The sequence below is a fragment of the Syngnathus acus genome, chromosome 1, assembly GCF_901709675.1.
Source record: "Syngnathus acus chromosome 1, fSynAcu1.2, whole genome shotgun sequence".
NCBI classification, from domain to species: domain Eukaryota; kingdom Metazoa; phylum Chordata; class Actinopteri; order Syngnathiformes; family Syngnathidae; genus Syngnathus; species Syngnathus acus.
In genome coordinates this window covers 4,116,716-4,141,434 of record NC_051087.1, presented here as the reverse complement: position 1 = coordinate 4,141,434, position 24,719 = coordinate 4,116,716, and the positions used below count along the sequence as shown (strand labels likewise).

Here is a 24,719-nt window from a genome sequence, read left to right as displayed (position 1 = left end):
ATTGCAGTAGATACATTGGACAAGAATATTTAGGTGTATATATGCATACACGTTATTTAAAAACTACTATAAGTGTTGAGAAAACGCGCATAAAAGAAGTGGTGTTTCAGTGAGGGGTTCTTTCTTTCCTTGGTGAATCGTAAATCTACATTCTGGCTTACATAGTCCACGCCAGGAGGGAGACGCAACACGTTCACTGACTGATCCGTTGATGCACGGGAAGGAAGGCAGTTAACCCATTGAAAGTCAGGATTCATTCCCTCACTTCTTCCTCGTTCGTGAACGGGAAGTGACGTCATTTTCTTCTTCGTTTTGTTTTACGGCGATGTAGCACCAGCTTCAATGGGCATTACCGACACCTACTGGTTGAAGTCATATGAACTGAATAAAGAACGAATCACTTTACTCTCGTTCACTGAAAAGATTCGTTTTTCTTCATTGAAAAATAAGGCAGTAACAGTAACTCTTTAGAAGTTTAATACGTTTTTTTTTTTGTTATTTACTTGTCTAGGCAGTTCTAAAACACTAGCTCGTATGCTTGATACATATTGGATGAGATAAAAAAAAAATCCCGTCATTTACTTCATATAGTGTACCGGCACAAAAGTTTGCAGTGCCGAGGACACGTGGAGCCATAGAACGAAGTTATTTCGAAGCATCGATGGCCGAGCGGTTGGGCACGTTGATGCCCTCCGGAAATACGTCACCATTGTTCCGAGTAAATAAAATAAAATGTTGACTTACAAAATAAGAGCTTAGAGCGGCCAAATGAGTTGGACACTTAAGTTACAATGAATTTTAATAAAGATCTAATGATGAATGTAGAAAACATGTTTAAAAATATTGCTAATATTTAAAAATATTGCTAATTTGATATTTAATTTTAATTTTATTTTTTTTACAAAAGGAAAAAGATTATAATACATCTCTCTATTAGCATATGCAAAATTAAGACGTCGAGAATAACAATAAAAAAATTATCTAATATAATCAATAAAATATTAGAAATTAAACATTTGTACTGTGTGAATCGTAACTTGATAATTGGTAATTTTCTATAGGGTGCTTGCATGTGGTGATGGGATGTCAGTCTACCTCCTCCCACACACAATGAAAGGTTGGCCGTCAAAGTGTACAAAATGTGAAGCTCAGCAGGCCTGTGCTTGTGCTGCAGTAGCCGCAAAGGGAGGAAGTTTATTGGAGGTCAAGAGAAGAAAGCTCACAAGAGAACGCATCGCCCCGTTGACAGGCTAAAAAGTAGCATTCCACAATCTCATCAGGTGAGTGCAAAATCAACGATTTAAATGTATTTTTTTCACGTTGACTTCTAACCATTTATGGTCAGTTGGTGCAATGTTGCTGCTGGAAGAGGGGAAACAGGCCAGTGTAATCATTCAGCGCTAAAAATAAAATGAAAAGAAATTAAGTGTAAGATATATCTGGGAAGGTGACAGAAATGTGGAACATATTATTTTCAACTACAGTGCAGGTTGACATTGTTCACATAAGCCAGTAGCTGCAGCAAGAGACAAAACTGCTCCTAATGGCATGTTATTTCCTTCCACAGGAAAGGAAAAAGGAGTTGCCTCGGGCGATAATATTTTTTTCACTCCCTACACAGTTTTACACTGTGTGCCCCTCCCAGCCCTCTTATACTACTTAAATTTGTGATTTTGCACTCTCACTGAGGTTGCACACCTCTACCCATCTCTGCGGTAATTCTATACGAGCTGAGGTGATCAATCATGGGTGATGCTCAAGAGATAAGAGTTGCCTGAGCTCACTTTGAAAGAATTTGAACTAAAAGCCAAATTGAGCGGACAATCACACTTTCCAAAAATACTTCTTTGGTGCAGATACTGAAAAGAAGAGAAGATGAGAGATATGAAGAAAAAAATCCTGGTGGTCTACGTGGTGTTGTACACGGTAAGCTACAAAAGAGGACCTTCATTCACTTTCATTCAGACAAATTGCACAACATAATCATTCTCAGAAAAGTGAAGTGGATCACTAGTTGAACAAAACAATGCTTGTTTTTCCTTTCCTTGCCAGGTGAGTGCAGTGAAACAACTGGACATGGCCCCCAACGCTGTGGACCTATTGTACGAGGGCTGTCGCGACGACACCATGGAGAAATTGATCCGCTCTGACGTGCTACAACAAGAGCTGAGCCAGGATGTTGGCTTCTCCACAGCCTGGAGCGACAAGTGTTCCATGCTGCTCCCAGGAGGCACGAAGGAACACACCTCCGCTCTCTTAGCCTTCATAAACGGCAACCATGCGTTCAAGAAAGCCTTCGACGACGCGGTGGAGACCATGGGCGTCAACGCCAGCACTTATGAGGAGCACTTTCATTATAAGTCCCTACACTTCCTGCTCACGGATGCGATGAGCCTGGTGAGGCAGAAGAGGTGTAAGAATGTATACCGAGTGTCCGAAACGGAATACAAAGTGGAAAAGGGTGTCCGAGTGAGATTCGGACGATTCACTACGGTTCAGACAGACCTGTCGATCAAGGAGGACGTGGACGGCGGAGTCTATTTCAACATCACCACGTGCTTCTATATCAGCCTGGAGGGCTTCTGCAAGCTCACCGAGGACGTCGCCATTTTGTCCCCCACCGAGGAGTTCACGGTGGAGGACGTCAAGCCGGGAGGCGATGGCGAATACACCGAGGTCATCCTGAAACACTCCAAACTGAAGGCTACTGATGACTGTTACACATCACGGTAAGGCTGGGAAAAATCCTACATGGTATCAGAGGTCAGAGGTCATCCATGTTTTTGAAACCAAGAGCTACTTTTTGGGTCCTGATTAATGTTTGGTAAATTAATTACGTTTTTAATGTTGCTTTCTATCTGGAGTGACCAATGGAACCATGAATATGTGATAGTGAACAATCTTTTGTACCTACAGGGCCCCGGAAGAGAGCGCCTCCCAGTGGCCGATGATGGCACTTGTGTCCTTCGTCCTATTTGAGACACTCAACCATTCGCGTCTTAGCTTATGAAAGCAGCGCCTGCGCATTTATTGAGGTTTGGCAAATGCTGCCGCAATCGTTGATATAGTCGAATCGTTGTTTTCATTTGAGAATGAATAGCACTAGTATGTTTGTGATTCCCTTATTTTCTTCATCTAAAATGTATGCTTGCTCTTAAGATGTGTATATGTAAATGCAACTGACAAGAATGCAGAATAAAGGTGTTGATCGCTAATATTGTTTTTAAAGGATTTCAGCAACATCAACTGACTTTTGCAATTGTAATATTGTTCAAGTTTGATTGCTACCATCAGAAATATTGTTTGCTAAAATGCTTATTGGTTTTCATGAAGGGATGAATGATTTTTCTCCTCTTCCCATGTATTTTATTTTAACGAGCACAAATAATAAATGATTCAATTTGTCGTACAATAAAAAATAACAGACTTATTTGACTTATTTTAATTTTACTTTCATGGTAGGCTCATGTTAAATTAAAGGCAAATAAAACATTAATCTGAGAGACACTTTATTTACAGTATCTACTTCACTCAGAGTTGTTAACTTACTAACCTGAAGTCTGTTAAACGTTCACTACAACAACTTTGCAACACTTTACTAAAGTGTGCCATTATAACAAAAATGCAAATAAATTTGTGGCTTAATCACTTCAACTTTTCGGGTTTTCATGAAACATGCGGACTATACCTTTTAAGCACCGAAGTCATCAAAACACAAAAAGGGGCTAGTTTTACCTATTCACCTATTTTGGATCCTAAAAGGTTTTTTGTGAAGAGGTATATTTTACATTGACTTTTAGGATGGCTCAAACATTCGACAAGTCATTATCAGACTGCAATTTACACTTGGACCTACGTGTATTACCATGCGAGCGCACACTCTTGTCCTTGCTGAGGATGCTGGTGTTGACGCGAGACAGAGTGCACATGCTGCTCTGGGGACCCGGGCGGCGCCGTCTGTTCTGGAGCTCCAGCTCATCGTAGCTGGTCACTCGGATGAATGGACACCAGCGGAAAACACGCTTGAAGCCAGCTCGAAACCTGATCCAAAGGCCACGCCGCAATCCGGATGAGATGTTTTCCAAACGTGTGTGTGTGGGGGGGCACTCACTTGCTATTGAGGCAGCAGTAGATGATAGGGTTGTACATGGTGGAGCTCATGGCCAGCCACAGCACTGCCAGGTAGACCTGCTGGATAGACTTCCACTTGCTCAGACGTCTGTTGAGGCCCGTCACTATGAAGTACATGTGATAGGGCAGCCAGCAGAAGGCAAAGGTCACCACCACGACCATCATCATCTTCACAATCTGCAGTAGGGGGAAGATGATGTCATCAGCATATGTCTCTCTCTGTCAATAGCCACATTAACACAAGAAAACAGGTCATCAATGAAGCACTTGACAAGGCAGAACTCCATGGATGAGCCATGGAGATGACGTTCCTCTCCTCTTCACCACAGATGTGATTCAAGCCACCAGCTTTGTTTTCCCGACATGTATCAAAACGCTTTTATCTGCATCGGCTCAATTTCGTTAGCTAATTGCGCCTTTGATGGTGTTTGTTGTTAGCGATGAGCTTTAAACTATTGCACCTGTCTCCGTCTCTATTTGTCGCCATCGATTGAACGCATCTGATTATTAGTACGTTCCTACTAAAAGGAACGAACTTCAAAGAAAGGAAGAAAATGTATTCGTTTTCCAGCAAATGTTTCTGCAGCTAAACTGCTTGTCGGGTTAACCTGCAACATTTTTCATTATTTATCAATAGAATGTTCTGTTCTGGCATTAATCCTGCCGCGGTCTTACATCACGGGTACCTGTTATTGCCCTTAATCCTTATATCAGACTCATTCAGTGCTCTTCCACGGAGGATGTCAAACACATGAGTCAACTCATATTGGTGCATTAATTCATTAAATTAAAGAAAAATGTGTAATAATATAAATATGGGAATTCATAAATTGCATTTTGTTACATTGATCAAATTGGCTTAAAATTCATACCTTCCTTTTTGCCCGCAGCTGTCCATGGTAGTTATCCGATGTGTCTCCGGGGATCTCTCCTCCCCACAGGGTCACACCAATGATGGAATAAGTGATGGCCATCACCACTAAAGGCACCACATACACCAGGACAGTCAGGATGATGTGGTACCTGCCGATGCAGACACAAATACAATCTCAAATGTGTCCTGTTAGTGATGGAATGTTGGAGGAAGTGTTCTTTAGCTCACATGAAGGGGTCGTCGGCCATGCGGGGCCAGGCCACGTAGCACAGAGTCCTACGAGGCAAGGCTCTTGTTGTGGAGAAATAGCCGAGGGGGAAGGCCAGGACGAGGGCCAGACTCCAGATGGTCACGATCACGGCCAGAGTGGCTTTGGCTGATAGACGAGGCTTTAGGGGATGGATGATGGCCATGTACCTACATTCGTAAGCAGGGGGGGGGGTGAAGACATTCAGCAACAGTTGCGCATAAAGGTTACGCACACTCACACACATTACACACATTACACACCGTCCAAAATAATTTAAAAAGAACGAAATCGAAAACTTGTTTTTTTTTCCCAATTAGAAATTGCTGATAGGTACAATTGGGAAAACTCAGACATTAAATAGTACACAGGAGTTTATCAACCATTTTGTTCAAAGGTTATGGTCCATTAAGACAATAATGTAACATATCTTAGTATTCAAAATTAATCAATGATTTAATTAAAAAATAATGTACATAACACTAATATAATTATTTAGCGTAAACAAATGTTTAATTAGCCTAATGAATAAAACGATTTTAAGAAACCATTATGAGAGGAAAAATTCGAAAATATAAATACTGACAGACCGTGCTCTTTGGGCCAGATTGGCCCCGCGAGCCATAGTTTAGCCACACGTGGCGTCCCCCATTATTTAAAAGTTTAAATAAATAAACTAATAACAATAGTATTGTAAAAAGAACGGCGCCTTCTATGCGCTGTACCTGTCAATAGCAATCGCGGTCATGGTGTAAATACTGGCGAACACCGTCGTGACCGGGAACAAGTTGTGGAAGGTGCAGTAGAGCGCCCCGAAGTACCACTCTCCGTGTGTCGCGTAGATGAAGTTGACCAGCGTGTTGAAGGCGGCCGTGGACGCGTCGCACACCGCCAAATTGAGCAGAAAATAGTTGGTGACTGTCCTCATCCGCTTGTGCGCCAAGACGATCCAGATGACCACCGCGTTGCCCAGCAGAGCCACGCCGAGGACGGCGCAGTAAACCAGGGCCCACAGAAATACTCGCCATGCCGGCTGCACAAACTGGTGAGCCGGCGGGCTTCGGCTGGATACGGAGGTGTTAGGGGCTGTAGACATTCCCGTCTTGGTGTCCGAAGACAAAAAGACGCATCTGGTGCACGGCATCCTGATGCGGCCACTTAAATTACGCACACTTCAACCCCTCCCTTGGGAATGGGGTGGAGTGGGGGCACAAATTGTCGTACAGGAGGAGACGTAATTCATCACGACTGTAAATATTTTCACGTAAAATACTTCCGCTTAATTGCTCATGTCGTTCATATATAACTAGTTATTTGCATTTACAATTACTTGGAGTAGTGAGATAGTTATTTGTAAGTTTACTTTTAAGTTCTTTTAATCATTGTACATGTTTTTTTATTGGTCAGGCGGTTTGAATCCGCCTAAAAAAAATTATCAGTCAGGCCCTAAGTGATGACGTCGATGTGCTGAATTTTGACGTCACACTACGTCACACAACACCCTCCAGCACTGTTCACACTGGGTGGGAAAAAAACAGCACACAAAAAAAGAAGTGAAAAAGTGTGTTTTCCTCGCAGCAAGACCTCATTACCTCTTTTGGGCCACTCCCCACTCCAAATGTCAGTTCCGTTTCCCTCCCTGCACCCATAGCTAAAAAGGTTAGCCTCTGAAGTTCATTTATGACATTCCTAATTCTTCCTCTTTGTCACATGAATAAGTCAGGTGTCGTTTAATCTCAAGAGGGGGCGCGGAGGGAGGAAATTTCAATGGTGCTGCATTATACGGAGACCTATTTGTAATACTTTGAGGTTAGGAGTTATAGTAGATCTACAACCCTCAAAATGAATAAATACATTTTATTTGGTGTCAATTATATCTTTTGGTAAAGGCAAACTCTTTTAGAATGTTTGTGGTGCCATCTCCTGGTCACATTGTGTGTGTGTGTGTGTTTTCAAGGAAAATGCATACTGTAGGTTGGCATCTCAATTGGTGTCAAGTATACACAGATTTTTGTTATTCTCGCGTCCACCTAGCAATGAATTATCAGTGTTTTCTGAACAACATTTGGAGGTTGTAAAAAAAAAAAAAAAAAAAAGTTTTTATATATCCTTGCCCCTCATGTCCACCCCTAAGTAAAACGTCCGAACTTCACTAGCACCGCCCAATACTCTGGCGAAAAGTTGCGGTCCAATTAATAATTTTAAGTTGACGTACCACCATTCACCAATAGATGGCAGACTTAGCTGCGTTTGCAATGTTTACCAGTTATCTGAAGTTTTGCATTAGTCAAGAAATACCACTATTAATTTAGAATGAAAGTCATAGTCAGTAAATATTTGTATGGGTATTTTCGGGCTATAACTACAAAATAATATTTACTGAGCAGTAACTGAGCCAGTCTTTTTGTCCCTGCCTGATGTTCTTAACATATATTGCTCTCCATATGACAAATGTGTTTATGAAACAACTTCCTAAATCTAATTCACAGTGACAAAGCCTAAGGAACATATACTTTTCTGTACTTATTGCTTGCTCGAAAAGAATTTTGTTTCCCCCTTGCCAAGTCAAGTCTCTAATTTATTAATGCAAGCATATATTAGAATCAGAAGACGTTTGCATTGTCACTGCAGGGAACACCCATCGCGGCTCCCTTAGTTTTAATGGGAGACAGTGAGTATGTACTTCCTGTTACATCACAAAGTGAAATGTGATCTGCGAGAGGAGGGCCTTCATAACCAACAAACAAGACGAGAGCTGTGACTGGGGCTGAATCTTTGCTTGCTTTTCTACCACCCAGCCAACACCAAATACTTCTCAATGCTCCCGTGAGACGTGAGTTGGCAGAGAACTTTACACAGAAGATTTAAGGGGTCACCAAAACACTGCCATTGATTACGAAGGTGGTTGTTGGCAGACAGGTAAGCAAACGTACTGCAGTATTTTAGTATGTGACAGGAAGAAATATATCATTCTGCTAAGCTTTGTTTCCAGGAAGTGTACTGGATTCTGCACAAGTGTTCCTCAATAGCTGGCATTCTTAGATGTGGTCCAGTTCAAAACACTTCCAACAAGTTAGACTGACTGCAGTACTGTATTAGAATATTTGAATTGATGGGAGGAGAGGGCGTGTATTTCTTCCCATATTGAGATTACGCAAGAGCAGCTGGATCGTTGGCGCCCTTTTGGTGTGCACTGTTGATTTTGGAACAGCGAGAAGTTTGACTTTCACAACAGCAGTTTGTCAGACAAAGAGCAGTTCAATATGCCTTTCTTTCTTCATTTTAAAGCAAAACTGTTTTCTGCTCATGGGATACCATTATAGAAAGTTTTGATTAATTTATTTAAATCTCATCAAATTAAATTAACTTTATACAGGAGCTTTTGGGAGTTTATTTTTTTTTTTATGTGGCAATTAATAGTAAAAATCCGAGTTTAATCAAAATGTAATTATAATTCAATCTAATTGAAAATGCATTAGTAAAATTAATTCTTAGTTGAAGAATGAAGAATTAATTCAATATTTACACAAAAAATAGATGTTGGCTTCCACGAGTATTAAAGCCCATTTTTTTTCTGAAAATATTTAGTTTTCATGTTTTGGGAATAATCACGTTACATATGTAATTTATGTAAAGAGTGATGTACTGGTCTCCACTTTGGTAAACATCACATATATATATAAAGGTGCAAGGCAGTGCAAATTTAAAAAAAGAGGGCTGCACTGTTTATTCTGGAATACAAAACATGTGTAAATATTCCCCCTTTTAAAGACATTGCCATAAATCATTCAATAATGGGACGAGAAGAACACGTTTAAAAGTGTCTTGAAAGTTTTCTCGCTTGGAGCAAAACGTGCACCAAATTGAAGGATCTCTTTCGTCACAATGAATAGTGGACAAAGATCACAGTCTGGAGTTTAAAGTGTCACTCATTAAAGTGCCGACAAGACTTTTGCACTCTGGATTATCTCCAGATTATATAGTTACCACCCACATTCCAAAAAAAAAAAAAAAAAGCATGTTAGTTTGACTTTCCCTCTCCACAGATGGAGGACCTCTCCTTTTCACCGATGTCCCGTGTCGCCATTTGCGGCGGTACGCACGGCAATGAGATGACGGGGGTATACGTGATACAAGAGATGGAGAAGAAGAAAAAGGACAAGGTCGGAAACTCTGTGACCGTAACGACAGTCCTTTCAAATCCGGAGGCTGTTAAAGTGTGCAGACGGTACATTGACAAAGATCTCAATCGTTGCTTCACGGATATTTTGCTGAGGTACGTTCTAATAGGAAAACAACAATGTTAACTTTTTGACTCAGCTGAAATCAACACTTGGGGCTTTCAGCGCACCTTTATCGGCCTCCTCGCCGTACGAGATGAAGCGAGCTCATGAGCTCAACGCTCTGCTCGGGCCTAAAGGAAACTTGCAGGCCGTGGACTTCCTGTGCGACATCCACAACACAACGGCCAACATGGGCATGTGCTTCATCTTGAACGGATTTGACTGGATCGCCCTGCACCTTTTTAAATACGTAAAGGTTGGGTCAATCACACACTAAGCGAGCCGCGGTAAACGTTTTGTACGCTCGTCCGGTCTAATTCTCGGGCAGCAAGATGTGACAGAATGTCAGGAAAGAACTAAGAGAACAGCTGAACTTTATTCTGGGTCAATAAGAGGCACTTTAAATGGTGTCGTGGGTAACTGATTCCCTTTTAACATGAGTAAATGTTTGGTTCTAAACATAGCCACCTGAGGGTGTGCAGACTTGTGCAACCACATTATTTTAATTTTTATTTGTACTTCCACTCCCACAAAAAATATCAGTTTAACATGTCATAGGCCACATTAATGGCAAAAAATATATATTAATATTCATCTTGGGGAATGGTATATAACAAAAATCTGGATAGAATAAATGAATAAATATAATAATTATTATTAATATAAAATTAAATATTGGCGCACAATAATATTTATTATTATATTAATATAATAAATTATACACATGTATCTTAATGATGTGCAAGAGGAATATATAACTAACTTGGCCAGATAACATTCAAATATTTGTGTGTTATTGATACTGTCGTCTGGTACAAATGCTATTTTCTTACTAGTCCAGTGAATATCATGTGATCAACAACCCAAATAATTACAAAATTTTGCATTATTCAAAAAGTTGATATTTTTTTTCTCTCAGGGTAAAACAACATTTGGGCCTGTGAGAGCAATCCAGTTTAACACGACACTTCCAGAGGCCTACTCACTTGAATCTGTGGGTAAACATGGTTTTTGTAAGTGCGTACGCTTTAACATATTCAATTGTTTTAACAATTTCTGGGGTGTTCCAAATTTCAGAGTATCACCTTATTTTTCTAGAATTGAACATTTGAATTGTATGGATTTCAATTCCTGCCTTATGACGGTTTCTCGTCATGGACAGCGTTGGAGGTCGGACCTCAACCCACCGGAGTGGTCAGAGCAGACGTTTACAACATGGTGACGGAAACGCTGGATCTCATCATGGATTGGCTTGAAAAATTAAATTCTGGTGAGCTCACACAATTTAATTAGGGAAGAAAGAATAATAAAAAAAAAAAACATGAACATTATTTTCAGTTGAATTAGGTGAAAAATTTGAAATTTTCAAGACACAAAAATCAGAAGGAAAAAATATCTCAATGTTGCAAAAGTATGACACCCTTAAAACACTTGAGTTAAAAATTGGACCGACCCAAAATGTAAAGTTTTAAAAATTGTGTGATAAAGGGAATATTAAAAATATATATTTTGTGTGTCTGTGTATATTCTCAGTCACCTCGTTGATGGGAATCTGCAAAGATTAAACAACCAAAAGTGGAAAGCGCTGAGGCTGTTGTCAATCTAACAGGAAGTACGTTCGAGGGTGGTGAAGTAGAGGCCTACTGTCAAACAGGCGTCCTCGACTACCCAAGAGATCCCACCACCGACGAGATCATCGCTGCTATTCATCCCCAGCTACAGGTACATCACAACTTTCCTCCAAATGATCACCATCTTGGATTTAATTCTGGAGATCTATGCAAATTTTTCTAAGTACTGTCCTCTGTCATTTTGCAGGACAACGACTTCAAGCTTCTCCGTGCCGGGGATCCCATTTTCCAGTCGTTCAATGGCGAGACGGTTAAGTACGAGGGCGAGGAGGCCTACCCGTTCTTTGTGAACGAATGCGCCTACTACGAGAAGAGGATCGCCTTTCAATTAGCTCGCAAGATTAGTATTTGCCTCCCGTCCGTCTGTGTGAAAAAGGACTGACTGATTGTTATTACGAGGAGAAAATGTTATTTTCATAAAGGTGCCTTATCATTCTTTTTTTTTTTTTTTTTTTTCCTTTTGACTGTGGATCAAACACACAAAAGGGCTACTTACTTTTCTGTTTTAAGATTGACAAGCCGTCCTGAGTGATTGCCTGAAAATGTTCAACTCACCAACGAGCTTTTAAAGTTATTGATACTGATTAAAGTCCTCCAAAAAGAGTCAGCGATGCAAAATTATTATTTCTTTTCAACTGAAGGCCAACTGTGCTTCTCTTTTATACTAAAACCATTCCAAAACGAGTTATATGTGAATGATTTCTGTGACAATTTGTTGTTTGTCAGAAATCCACTTTATTTGAACACAAGTGGTGTGCTTGAAAACAGTTTCATAAAACACTGACATATTCAACAACAATTATTTTGGACCCCAAGAGTACACTAAAGTCAAATTTTTTGCCATCCGCAAAATGTGAACCTGCTTTAAAAGACTTAGACACCAGAATTGACAACAGTTGCGACCGCTCAACATTTCAAGCGGCTTATCAAACGTGAATCACTTGACTGAGATTAACTACAATAATAAACGTTAAGCGCAATAAAAGTGGTTACAATTCAAGTGAGTGACGTTTTGTCAACACGACACACGCAAGGCTGGAGAGAAACAAACTTCGAAAGAAAAATGTCTTGAAGCATTGTGAATTTGATTAAGTTTACAAAAAGTTAATGGCAAGGTGAAGAGCAGCAGTGAAACTGATGACAACTAAAAGAAGGCAATCTCCACAGCGACACCACAACTTCATAAATAATACAGCATGCACTCTTAGAGGAAAGGCTACATAGATGCAATTAAGTCAAGAAGCGATTACCACAAATGGATGTTGTGTAAGCGTCAGCACTTCCGATGATTGGCTACAAACATCCTCCGTCCGCCTTACTCTTTGGATTGCTCTGAGCCGCCATTTTAGGCCACCCTGTAGGCGATCATGCGCGTGTAGTTCTTGCGGTGGCTGCGAGCCGCCCAGAGGAACAAGGCAGACGCCATCATCTGCAGCGGGAAGGAGATGAGGGCGAGGTAGAGGGACCAGCCCAGCGATGACTCCACCCCGTCGGGCCGCCTGACGTACTGGTGGAGGAGATCCACGCCGGCCAGGAAGCAGCACACGCTGCCCAGAGAGCACAAAGCTGACGGGGAAGAGGAGGGATGGATGTCAGCCATGGGGACGCCGCCGCATTGACTGTCCATCTCTCGGAGGTGAAAGCTCTTTGCTCTTCCTTTTGTGAAGCTGTGCTGCCCGGTTCCGTGTTATGGAAAGCCGTTTGAGCAGGTATTTTGAGATCCACGAGATCCATCTTAAGGTGCATGCACTCGTATTCTCTTTCGTATTCACTGGTAAGACGATCTAGCGCACTCGTAGAATGATAATAATGTTTTGTCCTTGCTACTTCCTTCCATTAGTTGACATCTGTGAAGGGCTCTCAAGTTCTCAAGGCACTCCACATATTGGGCAGGTCAAGAACCGTACTCCTTACGCTTTATACTGCGACACTTTTAATCTTTGTGGAACAGTTTTATGACTCAGTGACTTGATTTGAGGATTATTAATAACTACTAATAATCCTCAAATCAGTCTATATATATCTATCTATATATATATACATACGTACATACACGTATATACGTACATACACGTATATACGTACATACATACATACATACATACATACATACACACACATTATTTTATATATATGTTATTTTTCCTTACTCTTAGTTATTTTTGCACGTTAATCCCTGGGACCTGACGCCAGGGTTTTATGAAATAATACAAATATGACAACAAATAAACAATTCGGTTTTTTTTTATATATTATATTATATTATCATTGTGAACTGTAATTTTATGTCTAGAAGCAAAGCTTTAAGGTCAAATCTGCTGAGTAAAACTTGGATGGTATTGTGTTTATCAAATAGACCAAAGAGAAATAAGGCACATTACATCCAGTAACCAGGTCTAAATGACATTAGGCGCTTGGCAAACTAGCTCCTTTCTATTCACAGCCATGTTTTTGCAGTTCATGTCAGCAGGGACGACAAAATCCATTTAAATTAATCAATAAATACTTTTTGGCAATTTGCGCGACTTTCAGTGACTTCCCCTTGTGGAGGTGCTACCAGCGGTGTTCTTACCTGCGAGAAGATGAAGCACTCCCACAGCCAGGGTGGGCGTGAAGCTGCGGCACAGGCAAGCGCAGACGCCGATGAGGCCGCTCAGGAACACCAAGGCCAGCGATACCAGAGGCAAGAGAAACTGGCACCTCCACAAGTCTGCAACAACATTTAAAACATTAGGACCCTTAAATGACAATTGCATTGTTGGCTATAACAGTGAGTCCCCACTATACTGCAGATCTTTAAGCTATCCTTTTATGTCATACAGTTCTCGACAGGCAAAATAAAATTTAGAGCTGGACGCCTTCAGCGTAGTATGACATTGTGCTGCCACATGCCAGGCAGCACTGAGGTCAACTGGAAAAGATGCAGTAAAATTAACAAGAAGAGGCAGAGAAGGTTTGCATTTTGTATTTCTCTGTTCCACAAATTCCAGAATCTACACTCAAATCATTTAATTATCAGTTAGCTTTTAATGGTAGAAACTGGATCACAAATATTTAACAAACTTTGTATTGGACATTGGAGCATGGCGTACGTACATGTCCTTAGCAGGTCCTCGTCACGATTGTGGTTTCCAGGGTGTTTGTATTTTGGCAAGAACTGCTGAGGAAGAGTGAAACGCTCACACTGCCTTTTAAAAATGGGATCTAAAAAAAAAAAAAAAAAGGGAAACAAATGGTCAAGACTCAAAATCACTATCAGATATTAGCTCTGTATAATTATTCCTCTTTCTTGCAAAATCTCCAATAGATCATTTTGGTCATTTTAACCCTAACACGGGTGACCAAGTATAAATACTAAAACACATTTCTAATAACTTCTACCTGGCTCCTTGAACCAGTGAGACTGGCTGGGCACCAGGATGCACCACCACCACAGTCCCATGGTGCCATTGAGGCGATACAAGGTCTCGCTTGACGTCTTCTCGTCAAAGTCGCCGTCAACAGAGTCATCTCCCAACAATGAGGCGTTGCTTCCGTCATGTGAGCCTGGTGGGCTGCTGTACTGGTACCAATGCTGCGTTCCCACGGCCACTGAGAGGTACACAGCAGCCAGCAGGCTCAGCACGGCGCCGATGACCAGGGCTGTGGCATAGCGGTTATCCACCATGGTCACTAGTCAAAGTGCTTCCTGGCTGTAAACACTAGCGGAGTTTCAAGAGACAAATACATAATGGGATAAGGAAACAAGAAATTTCACATATGACAAGGCAGATTTATAACAATGTGATATCAGCAAGATAAGTCTGTTATGGCCGCATTTAAATTAACTATATTATCGCGAGGCAAAACTGTATGCCAGCTGAGAACTTGTGTATGACAACAAATGCTAGTGACGTCAACATCACGACTAGTACTGGTAATGCCAAATACTGCGGCTTTGCCTCACTCGTCGTTTTCCTACTTACGTGTGCTCGTGCGTTAAATGCTCTTACTAACGAGGACAAAGGTATTTGATTTTAAAACTGAATAACGGAAAAAAGGCTCGAAAGTCGCTTGTTAGCAACTTAGCCTGAGGTATAGGTCATGGTTATCGAAGAATCCTCCAAAGGTGATTCGTTATCTCATTTCAATCTGCGTTGAATCTTTTTAACATTTTTTTTGACATTTCATGACGTGACAAAAAATTTACATCATTTATAATTTGTATCTATTACCTCATTTCTGAACAAAAGGGCGGTTTCTCCTGTTCCGGAAACCGATCGGGCAGACTTTTCTTCTTCTGCGCCTTCTTCTTCTTCGCCTATTCGCAACAGGTGTGAAAGATAACACTGCCACCTAACGGAGAAAATTGGATCATGCCAAAGGAAAAGCAAGGAAAAGAAAGGTGATAAAATTAAAAAATAGAGACATCTCTCCTGTTGAATATAAACTACAGAACATAAACTACAGAGCATCAGAACATTATATATTCTAAGGTAAGCATAATTTGGGAATATTGCTATTGTTTATGGTGAAGTATCAACAGTAGTTGAGTACACCGACAAAAAAAGAAAAAAGAAAAGCATTGTGAAGTATCCTTCATTTTTATTAAGAGGCAGTGCATACATTTAAAAAAATCTAAATTACATTAAATATAATTTTTAAAAAAAAACATTGGCCAGTGTAAAAGTGTTTTTCACTGTTGTGTTTTTGGCATTAAAAACTATTATTTTGGCAAAATACTGATTAAAAACCTTAAAATACCAAGGTGTGATCAAGCATTTCAGACACTTTGACACAGGTCAGTCACAAATCATGAAAAGACTACAATCAGTCACAAATCACATGGTGATTTCAGTAAGATACCACATTCTCCCTTTTTTGTTAAAGCAAATCCTTTCTAAACATCGGCCAGCGTTGCCTGTGGTCGCTGTGCACCGTTGCGTTCAGGATGGGCATGGTTGTGAACTCCACCGTGCATGGTCCTAAAAGGCACGGGCTCACCTCCAGCTCCAGGATTGTCACATTGTTGGGAAAATCAGTGCTGAGGATGCTTGCCGGGACGAAAAGAGTCAACTGAGGGCCTTGCGCCGACCAATAGCGTCCCAAATTGAAACCGTTGATCCAAACCTGCCCCTGAGGAGAACAACAAAATATGGACTGAAGGTTAGGAGCCCACATACTACAGTGAGAATCAATGACAGACAGATGACAGTTTAAGCGTAGCGTGCCTTTCGCCATTTGGGCATGCTGATGAAGGTGTCTTGAGGTAGATCCGGGATGCCGCTGGGAATGATGAAAGTTCCTCCGTAGAAGGCCGGAAGTGACAGGGCAGTGGGAGGAAGTGGGGTGGCCGACGTGGGCTTTGTTTCCCAAAAGAGGCCCTGGGCGACCGCTTGGTCGATACTGAGGCTGTACATGGTCCACCCTTTGAGCACGACGTTGTTCAACGTCAGGTTGCTCACAAGGCCCTGTGCAAAATCAGCACATGAAATAATTGTGTCATTTCCTACTTTCAGATTACCACATTTGCTCAAATACTGTAGATGCCTCCTCAGTCCTATAAAAAAAAAAACTCCAGATCTAACAAACTCTGGTTGCTCACAAACATTATTATAGTTCAATAAAACGAATGAAATAAAATTGTAAAAGCTCATGAATGGAATTTTTATAAACAATTAAAAACCTTGAAATCATTGATGCCTTTTCCATAGTTGATCCGGCCCATATTCTCCACCAAGACGTCAAGTTGACTGCCAGCTTTGCCTGTCACGTTAATGCTTAAAACTTTGTTCCTCTCCAGAATCCCAGAAGCAACCTTGAAATAAAGTCAGTGTGAATCAGTGTCAATCATTCAAAGATTTGCGCCACGGTTTGATTCCTATCGCTAACGGTGGAGGTTCACCGCTAACTTACTCCATCTACAGACACATACGCTCGATCATGGACCCCGTTCAGGGGCGATGATAGCGGCGTGGGAGTGCTGCAGTTCATTGGCAGCTCAGTCCTGTAGAGCACATAGCCAAACGCCTACAGGACAGCACAGAGAGGCCATTTTAAGCAAGAAGACAAATCTAGCCATCCTTTGGTCTTGCTTGGAGATTTTTTTCTTTTTAATACAGAAAGATTTTTTAAACAACTAGTAATGCATGAGGAGATACCTGGTTGAGGTCAATGAACGTCTGAGGGAACATGCTCTCCACTGGACCAGAGAAGGAGATGGTATCTAAAGCTTCAGACACCGTCTGGAGCTGTCGTGATAGAAGCGAGTTATATCACTTGTGTTTGAAACCTCTTTTTGATTAATTAACTACCTGCCAAACGGCTACTAGTTCCGTCATTGCAACGTACTATCATGAGATTGTGTGCCTACCTGCTGCATTTTAACGGCATCATATGCAAACTTTGGACTTGATGGCGGGACGAGCCCTTCGGGTATTTTGCGGTACTGTTTAAGAGGAAATATGTGAGTTTCTTCACATGTTACACCAACAATATTGCAATGTAATTCCCATTAACGTACCATTTTGATCACCTCCCGGATTGCAAAGTATTTCTCGGTGAGGTCGCCGGCCTCAGTGAGCGGAGCGTTGTAGTCGTAACTGGTCGGTTGAGCGGCGTAGGGCAAATTGGCACCTGGGGGGTTCAAACGTGATCAGACGCCATCAAAGCTGTGTTATTAATAACTTTTATATACGTATATGTACTGACCATTCCAGTATCCAAAATTGGTCCCGCCAATAAACATGTATCTGTCAGGAGACAAAATGATTTCCAAGACTATAAAGATGTTACAATTGGCATTTATACTACAGTATTTGTTTTTCATGATGACTTTATTCATTTCTTAACCTATTGATATTGCACTTGTTACTTTAAACTCATGTATTACTTTGTTGTCCTGATACATCTTCATATACACAAATTCACTACCAGATTAATAAAAAAAAAAAGGACTCACAGGTTGACGTTGGCACCCATTACCAGGATCTCGTTGAGGGTCACGGCCACCTTTTTGACAGAGACAGTGGAGTGAGGCAACCCCCAGTGATCCAGCCAGCCAGTGTAGTACTCAGAATTCACCTGGAGGGGCAGAAGAGGGAAAAACTTTCTTTAAAAAAAAAAAAGGCTTGAATTAGTGGTACTTTTAATTCTCATACTCATAACTCAAATCACTCTTATCACAAATATTTCCCCGCTGAGATAAAAAACACAGTAATACCTTCATTAGAGCAGAATATAAAGAACCAAAGTGTAGACTAAGACAAAATAAATGCTTGCCAAAGGTCCACGAGGTTCTGCGAATCGTTGCGTAGCAAACGCTGCTGACACATTGGAACCTGAAATTAAGGAATAAAAAAAAAAACACCATCAGGTTTTTAGTCTGGCCTCGCGTCACCCGGCCGCTGACCAACCTGGCCCAAAGTCGACGGTGGCGTAAACGCCTTGGATGGCGCCGCATTTGAGGAAACCGATCGAGGCGCCGTCGGTAGTGAACAGCACCACGTCGTGGCCCAGGTAGGACCGCATCAGCTTGTAGAGGTGACGCATGTAGTTGTAGTCGCAAGTGAAATAGCTGCCGTATTCATTCTCCACCTGAACAGCAAGGTGTTAAAAATCCCGTCATCAATATGTGGAACTGTCGTGTGAATCGGTTTTTCAACACAATTATAAATCAATGCCATAAATTCAATTCCTAATATCAAGCCCATCCCTACTGAACGTTTTCATCGAAACAGACAAGACACTAAACTACCTGCACACTGATGATGGGGCCGCCATTCTGATAGAGGAAAGGCTTCATCATCGGAAGCAACCTGCCCATCCAGCGATCCACTGCCGCTATGTAATCTGAAACAGTTGATAGTGTGGTTAATGCTGTGTTCTTCAAAACACACACACATACACATGACTGCTACGCTAGGATTTTCACCTGGATCTGAAGAGCGCAGCACAATGTCTTTCTTTTGGAGAAGCCAGGCAGGTAGTCCTCCCTGGTGGACACATATTGTATATTTTTATTTTATGTTATTATTGTTTTAGCCACTGATACCTTACCTTAATACATTCAATACAAATCTATTTGTTTTTAAATCAATTTGTTGCTGTCAAAGAAGCGTAATTTTTGTTGTTGTTTTCAGGGCAATTAAAGTAGTTGGACTGCTTTTTTTATGCAGGTTGATTTGTCCTGTTGTGTTTGGCTGGAATGGATGGAATTTCTCTCACCATGTCCCACTCGGCGCAAATATAAGGCCCTGGTCGAAGGATGACCAGCAGACCGACATCCTGAGCCAGTTGAAGGAAATGTTCCAAATCTCGATCGCCGCTGAAGTCGTAAATGCCTGGGGAGTCCTCGTGGAAGTTCCATGGAATATATCTGTAGCGGGAAAATGTTGCAGCTGTATTATTTAAAACATATCAAAGAATAACATGGAGCTATTTCTACTGACACAATCCGGCAACTTCGGCACATGATTCAACAACACGGTCACGTACGTCTGGATGGCATTCAAGCCAGCCATGTACATCTTGAGCAGCCGGTCCTTCCAGTAGGCTCTTGGGATCCTGCTATAGTGGATGCTGCCCGAGATGTAGCGGAACTTCTCTCCATCTTTGCGGAAGCAGTCGTTCTGGTAGTCAATTTGGAAGGACGGAGGAGCGGCTGCCTGTGAACACACAAAAAACATTGTTTATGGATTCTTTATTGCCAAGCACGTGCTCCCTCAACGATAAATAACTCATTTGCTTGACGTTCATTCTTTTAACAGCGTGTCAGTTGACTTGAATATGACTCAAGACTTTTAAAGTGTCAGCTGAGTCAGGTAGTCAACACAAGGTCAGTCATGACTATATTCAAATGTGACAAATGGGGAAAAAAGACATTTTAAGAAGGAATCCATCCGTTTTAGATGCCAGGCATTTTGACTTTTTTTTATTTTATTTTTTAAAACCATACCATTATATACAATGGGACTTTTACAAGCAAAGTGGGAAATGCGTCGGTTCACCATTGCTACATACATTATCTTGAGAATCTAATAAACAGATTGATTATAGATCTTGTTAATTATAAATTGTGGTATGGTATTTGAATTTTTAGCATTTTTTTTATCGTCAATTTTGTAATTACGATGTGAGCGCAGGTTAGTGATAATCTACACTGGTTCCAGGTTACGTGCAGATTCGGGTTACGTCGCCGCCGTCGTAAACAGAGGCGCTGCCACGCTTGTGTACAGAAAAGAAAACACCTTGAAATCGTGATCCTTTTGCGTAAATTTAAACAAATTATTTTTAGTTGGAAAAAGCATGTGTGCTATTCTTGACAAGAAAAAAGTAGAGAGTATATTAAATAAAAAATAAATAAAAAAAAGATTCTTACCGACAGTCCGACGAGCAGCAGTAGGAGAAATCTTGTGAGACCCAGCAGCGACATGACTATTCCTCCGCAATAACCTTTCCAGGTTCTTCTTGAACTACATGAAAGCGTTTGTTTCTTGTTACGATACTCAAATTGGGTTTCCTTGCATGTGCAAGCAGAGAGACGAAGTCGTTCTACGGCATCTTGTGGTGCGGAAGTTCTAATCATGTGATGCCGTATTTCATGTTGTAATGACGCTTTTTGGCCAAAAGACGGCAGCATTGCATTGACTACTTAAATGGGGCAGCGTTTGAAAGCGACGAAGAAAAACGAGCTGTATTTTTGTTACGCAGAGATGTTTGTAGTTCGTCCTCCAACCAGAAGGTGGCGGTAGCGAAAAGACACGTTGTTTACAATAACACGGAAGTAGGCACCGCAACCACTACCGAGTCAACTTCAGTTGACTTCACACGTGGGAAGAGAGAATTAAGAGTGGCGTAGGAAAACATGTCGAAAAGCAATGATGTGAGCAACGCTTCTAAACCGGGGAACGTAGTGGAAGACGGCCAGGACCCACCGCCCATGACCACGCGGACCCGAAGCGGCCGAGTGGTGCGTCGCCCCTACGCACTCCAAAGCTCTGAAACTCCGGTAAGGACTCCCAGCAGGAGGACCAGAAGGTCCGTAATAACAGAACAGAATGAGCTGGAGGAACAGGCACCGAAGCCGGTTGAGGAGAATCCTACTGCGAGTGTCGTCCAAGAAACGGTACAGGAGAAGCCCGCAGTGTGTGGTGAATCGGAGACGGTGGAAAAGCCCGCCGTAGGTGTCGAACCGGAGCCTGAGCCTCGTACAGACGCTGCAGCAGAGGTTGACACAGTACCCACAACCGCTCCAGTAGAAAGAGCACCAGCGACCCCTCAGACGGAGTCGCAACCTCCTCAGACGGAGTCGCAATCTCCTCAGACGGAGTCGCAACCTCCTCAGACGGAGTCGCAACCTCCTCAGACGGAGTCGCAATCTCCTCAGACGGAGTCGCAATCTCCTCAGACGGAGTCGCAATCTCCTCAGACGGAGTCGCGACCCCCAAAGACGGAGTCGCGACCCCCAAAGACGGAGTCGCAACCTCCTCAGACGGAGTCGCAACCTCCTCAGACGGAGTCGCGACCCCCAAAGACGAAATCGCAACCCCCTAAAACGGAGTCGCAACCCCCTAAGAAGAAGCCTCGCCGGGGAACTAATGTGAAAAAGACTGTAGTGATTCCTCTGGGGAAGCCAAAATCAGGACGAGTGTGGAAGAACCGCAACAAACAGAGGTGACGTTTTATAACTTTATTATTATGCATTAGCATGTACATAATATCTGCGTTGGACGCTTCTTTAAAATAAAACAAAATAACGCACGCTATCCAGTCATTTGTCAATTTGTGTCTGAACATGTTTTGCCAATCAGTTATTTTGTACATTTGTTTTATTAATTGTGTTTGTGTAGGTTCTCTGCGTTAGTGCGAGATGCGGCGCTGTGCACCTCCTGGGAGAAAAAGATGCAGGCCAAGCGAGAGAAGCAACTGGTGCAGAAGTACTCGTCGGAACTAAAAGATCAGAAAGCCCAAGCGAAAGAGGTATGTACAAAAAAAACAAAAAAAAAACAATATCTTCTAATCTTATTCACTTCCCTGTGACCCGCTGCCTCCACAGGAAAAGCGGAAACGGCGAGAGGAGAACTTGAAGCGGCGCGAGGAGAACGAACGCAAAGCGGAGGTCGTGGAAGTGGTACGTACTCGCTTAACCCCTGTGCTGAATGTCACAATATTTAGACAGGAATTCAACTCGTATAATCAATATGAACAGTCATTAAATTCTTGCAGTACTACAAAATACAACTAAAGTGTTTGCAGCATGATATTTTAAATAATCTGCTTTTTTGTTGGTAGATCCGAAACACGGCAAAGCTCAAGAGGATGAGGAAGAAGCAGTTGAGGAAGATCGAGAAGCGCGACACACTTGCACTGCTGGAAAAGTCCAACAACAACGAGAAGAAGCAGAACCAAAAAAACAACAACAAAGCTAAGCGAGCAAAAAACAACAAAAGCGAAAATCTGATTTAAAGACGTCTCCATTTTGTTTCTCCCCTGCATTTATTTTGGACAGAGGACCTATGTACACAAGAGCTTTAAAGCTTTCTTTTTGACAGTGGGAAGCAAAACATTGAAAATATTCTGCACAAATAATGCAATTGCTGCTGTACATGTCCCTCAAGTTTGGTTTCGCCCAGTGATTTTTCTACTTGCAGACCTTTCTATTAAATGAAGTTATCCCTGAAGTGCATGACTCTTTTTTCCATTTGCCAGCATACATCCATAATTCACAGTTTAGCAATAACAGATGAACATCAAGTTTTTTTTTTTACATTGTACCGCGTCAAACAATACTTGGTCACTACCACAAAGCCACAGTAACATCATGCGTGGTTTAAACATTTAGCATACTTGTAAAATGATGTTTTAAAACATGCATTATATATTTAGCTTGGAAGTATCTATGTTTAACAAATGTAACACAATGGATTAAAAAAAATATGGCCACAATAACGTAATGAAGTGTCTTATCATATCTGAACGGTCCACTTGATCCTAAAGGTAAAGTTGCAGAAATTCTCACTGCCCGCACAACCCATGTTATGTTACATCAAACTTCAGCTTCGTCAGTCAGAATGAATGTTCTTTTCCACGGATGTCAGACTCCTGCGTCACCATATGTGATTGTTATCAGAGTTACGCCTTTTATTATTATAGTTATTTGATCACTAACGCAATTTTGGGCAGTGATATTGTTGGTGGGTACACTATAAAATATGTTTGTTGTCGTCATTAGAATCAATTAGTCATCTTGAAAATATTTGCAGACCAATACAATTAAAAGTTTCTGATTCTCAATTTTACCAAACTGTTTTTATTTTCATGGCTTTATTATCCGCAAACTATTTGACAAATTGAGTCATTTGGTCAAGTATAATTTATGTTTTATATTGAACATTTTGTACAAGTCCCTCAAATTGCTTGTAAACCTTTTCAAAAAAAATAAAAACTCAGTTTTAGTGAATTTACTCCTCTTTACTTTTCTTCAATAGAGGCTGAAATTGTCACAAAATAAATATTTGCACTTGTATTTTGTGACTACTTGATTGTGTCTCTTTTCAAAAACTGAAATATTGCATAGTGCTATTTTTTCTTATAAAAAGTAACTCTTTTTAAGAATCAAACTTTATTTTCTGGAATACATTAAGCTCAAATGTCACTGTAGTGTTTATTGTTTTACATAACTGGGCTTAAATTTAGAAAACTCCCTTTCTTATCTTATCTTATCTTATCTAACTCCACCCATTTAGAACTTGTAAACAGCATTTCTAAACACCAGAATCTCTGGAATTATCAATAACTCCCTTTCTTATCTTATCTTATCTAACTCCACCCATTTAGAACTTGTAAACAGCATTCCTAAACACCAGAATCTCTGGAATTATCAATAATTTGTAATGCCAGTTACCATTGTGACAAGTTTCGCTCCAACCTGCGGCCAGCAACACAATGACGTGCGTAAACACATCAAGAGGTGTGAATGGATGGATGGACGTGTGATATCATGCATGACAGGTGCGGACAAAGGCGTCCCCACCTTTTTTTGCTCATTCCGCAAATGTCCTCTGTAGACAAGCGTCCTGGAATCTGCGATGACGGCATTGTCAGCACGGTGCTGGCGTACAAGTGCGTCTTTTTACACACTTGTTTGCTTTGCAAGGGGGCCACGCCACAATGATGCGATGAACCCTAAAAGAAAAGGACGAAGGTGAGCAAGGTGGAAGGAATGATCACGATACATGTTTTGGTGGCCGTCACCAGGCCTATAAAGAGGTCAAAGTCACACACAATCAGACACACCAGGCTTCAAGTCATCCAAGACGCAGAAACACAAGTCAACACTGCGTAAGTATATATATATATTTTTTTTTTACCGTTACCATGTTTTCATATTTCTGTAGAAAAGAAAGACATGTTTTTATTATTATTAATAATACTAATGTCGTCCAGTTGTTTTATACTTGTCCTTGTTTTGTTTTCTTGTTTTTTATCTGCCATGTAGCACTTTGAGATACCCCCGAATATAAAGTGCGTTATAAATATAATTTATTATTATTATTATTAATGACTAGACATAG

General features: G+C 41.2%; 7 protein-coding genes and 1 long non-coding RNA gene across 10 annotated transcripts in view; 5 read left to right on the top strand and 3 right to left on the bottom strand.

Moving 5' to 3' along the window:
* The window catches only part of LOC119121608, a 408,423-nt gene that overhangs the window by 41,367 nt on the left and 342,337 nt on the right, over positions 1-24,719 (top strand). The window lies entirely within an intron of this gene.
* si:ch211-145b13.6 (T-cell ecto-ADP-ribosyltransferase 1) lies at positions 1,156-3,405 on the top strand. Of its 2 annotated transcripts, XM_037263369.1 has the most exons (6): positions 1,156-1,280; positions 1,568-1,715; positions 1,857-1,926; positions 2,053-2,729; positions 2,917-2,987; positions 3,132-3,405. In XM_037263369.1, the coding sequence occupies exons 3-6, from the start codon at positions 1,876-1,878 to the stop codon at positions 3,137-3,139; spliced, it is 807 nt and encodes a 268-aa protein (XP_037119264.1). In that variant the 5' UTR covers positions 1,156-1,280; positions 1,568-1,715; positions 1,857-1,875; the 3' UTR covers positions 3,140-3,405. The 2 variants fall into 2 exon arrangements, with proteins under 2 accessions (XP_037119264.1, XP_037119255.1); XM_037263360.1 differs by having other exon boundaries at positions 1,157-1,280; positions 2,917-3,405.
* On the bottom strand, positions 3,205-6,450 carry LOC119129749 (neuromedin-K receptor-like). The gene is made up of 5 exons (XM_037263145.1): positions 5,978-6,450; positions 5,234-5,422; positions 5,004-5,154; positions 4,112-4,308; positions 3,205-4,041 (listed from the first exon to the last, which is right to left on the bottom strand). The coding sequence occupies exons 1-5, from the start codon at positions 6,394-6,396 to the stop codon at positions 3,807-3,809; spliced, it is 1,191 nt and encodes a 396-aa protein (XP_037119040.1). The 5' UTR covers positions 6,397-6,450; the 3' UTR covers positions 3,205-3,806.
* LOC119129915 (N-acyl-aromatic-L-amino acid amidohydrolase (carboxylate-forming) B-like) lies at positions 7,976-11,770 on the top strand. Its single transcript, XM_037263311.1, has 7 exons — positions 7,976-8,171; positions 9,299-9,528; positions 9,599-9,791; positions 10,455-10,548; positions 10,698-10,805; positions 11,145-11,257; positions 11,354-11,770. Exons 2-7 carry the CDS (start codon positions 9,299-9,301, stop codon positions 11,546-11,548), a joined length of 933 nt encoding a protein of 310 aa, XP_037119206.1. The 5' UTR covers positions 7,976-8,171; the 3' UTR covers positions 11,549-11,770.
* Positions 11,882-15,520, bottom strand: cldnd1b (claudin domain containing 1b). Of its 2 annotated transcripts, none has more exons than XM_037263392.1 (5): positions 15,381-15,520; positions 14,548-14,867; positions 14,263-14,370; positions 13,739-13,876; positions 11,882-12,732 (listed from the first exon to the last, which is right to left on the bottom strand). In XM_037263392.1, the coding sequence occupies exons 2-5, from the start codon at positions 14,831-14,833 to the stop codon at positions 12,512-12,514; spliced, it is 753 nt and encodes a 250-aa protein (XP_037119287.1). In that variant the 5' UTR covers positions 14,834-14,867; positions 15,381-15,520; the 3' UTR covers positions 11,882-12,511. The 2 variants fall into 2 exon arrangements, with proteins under 2 accessions (XP_037119287.1, XP_037119295.1); XM_037263400.1 differs by having other exon boundaries at positions 14,548-14,858; positions 15,381-15,482.
* LOC119130103 lies at positions 12,713-14,383 on the top strand. The gene is made up of 2 exons (XR_005099367.1): positions 12,713-12,802; positions 13,699-14,383. It is a non-coding gene; the product is annotated as an uncharacterized LOC119130103 (long non-coding RNA).
* glb1 (galactosidase, beta 1) lies at positions 15,859-20,777 on the bottom strand. The gene is made up of 16 exons (XM_037262715.1): positions 20,525-20,777; positions 19,642-19,811; positions 19,372-19,522; positions 19,079-19,139; positions 18,902-18,996; positions 18,561-18,741; positions 18,427-18,485; positions 18,107-18,228; positions 17,857-17,897; positions 17,669-17,781; positions 17,519-17,593; positions 17,307-17,396; positions 17,062-17,175; positions 16,832-16,963; positions 16,377-16,616; positions 15,859-16,281 (listed from the first exon to the last, which is right to left on the bottom strand). Exons 1-16 carry the CDS (start codon positions 20,729-20,731, stop codon positions 16,030-16,032), a joined length of 2,103 nt encoding a protein of 700 aa, XP_037118610.1. The 5' UTR covers positions 20,732-20,777; the 3' UTR covers positions 15,859-16,029.
* On the top strand, positions 20,915-22,826 carry ccdc86 (coiled-coil domain containing 86). The gene is made up of 4 exons (XM_037263160.1): positions 20,915-21,819; positions 21,996-22,125; positions 22,202-22,276; positions 22,438-22,826. Exons 1-4 carry the CDS (start codon positions 21,011-21,013, stop codon positions 22,609-22,611), a joined length of 1,188 nt encoding a protein of 395 aa, XP_037119055.1. The 5' UTR covers positions 20,915-21,010; the 3' UTR covers positions 22,612-22,826.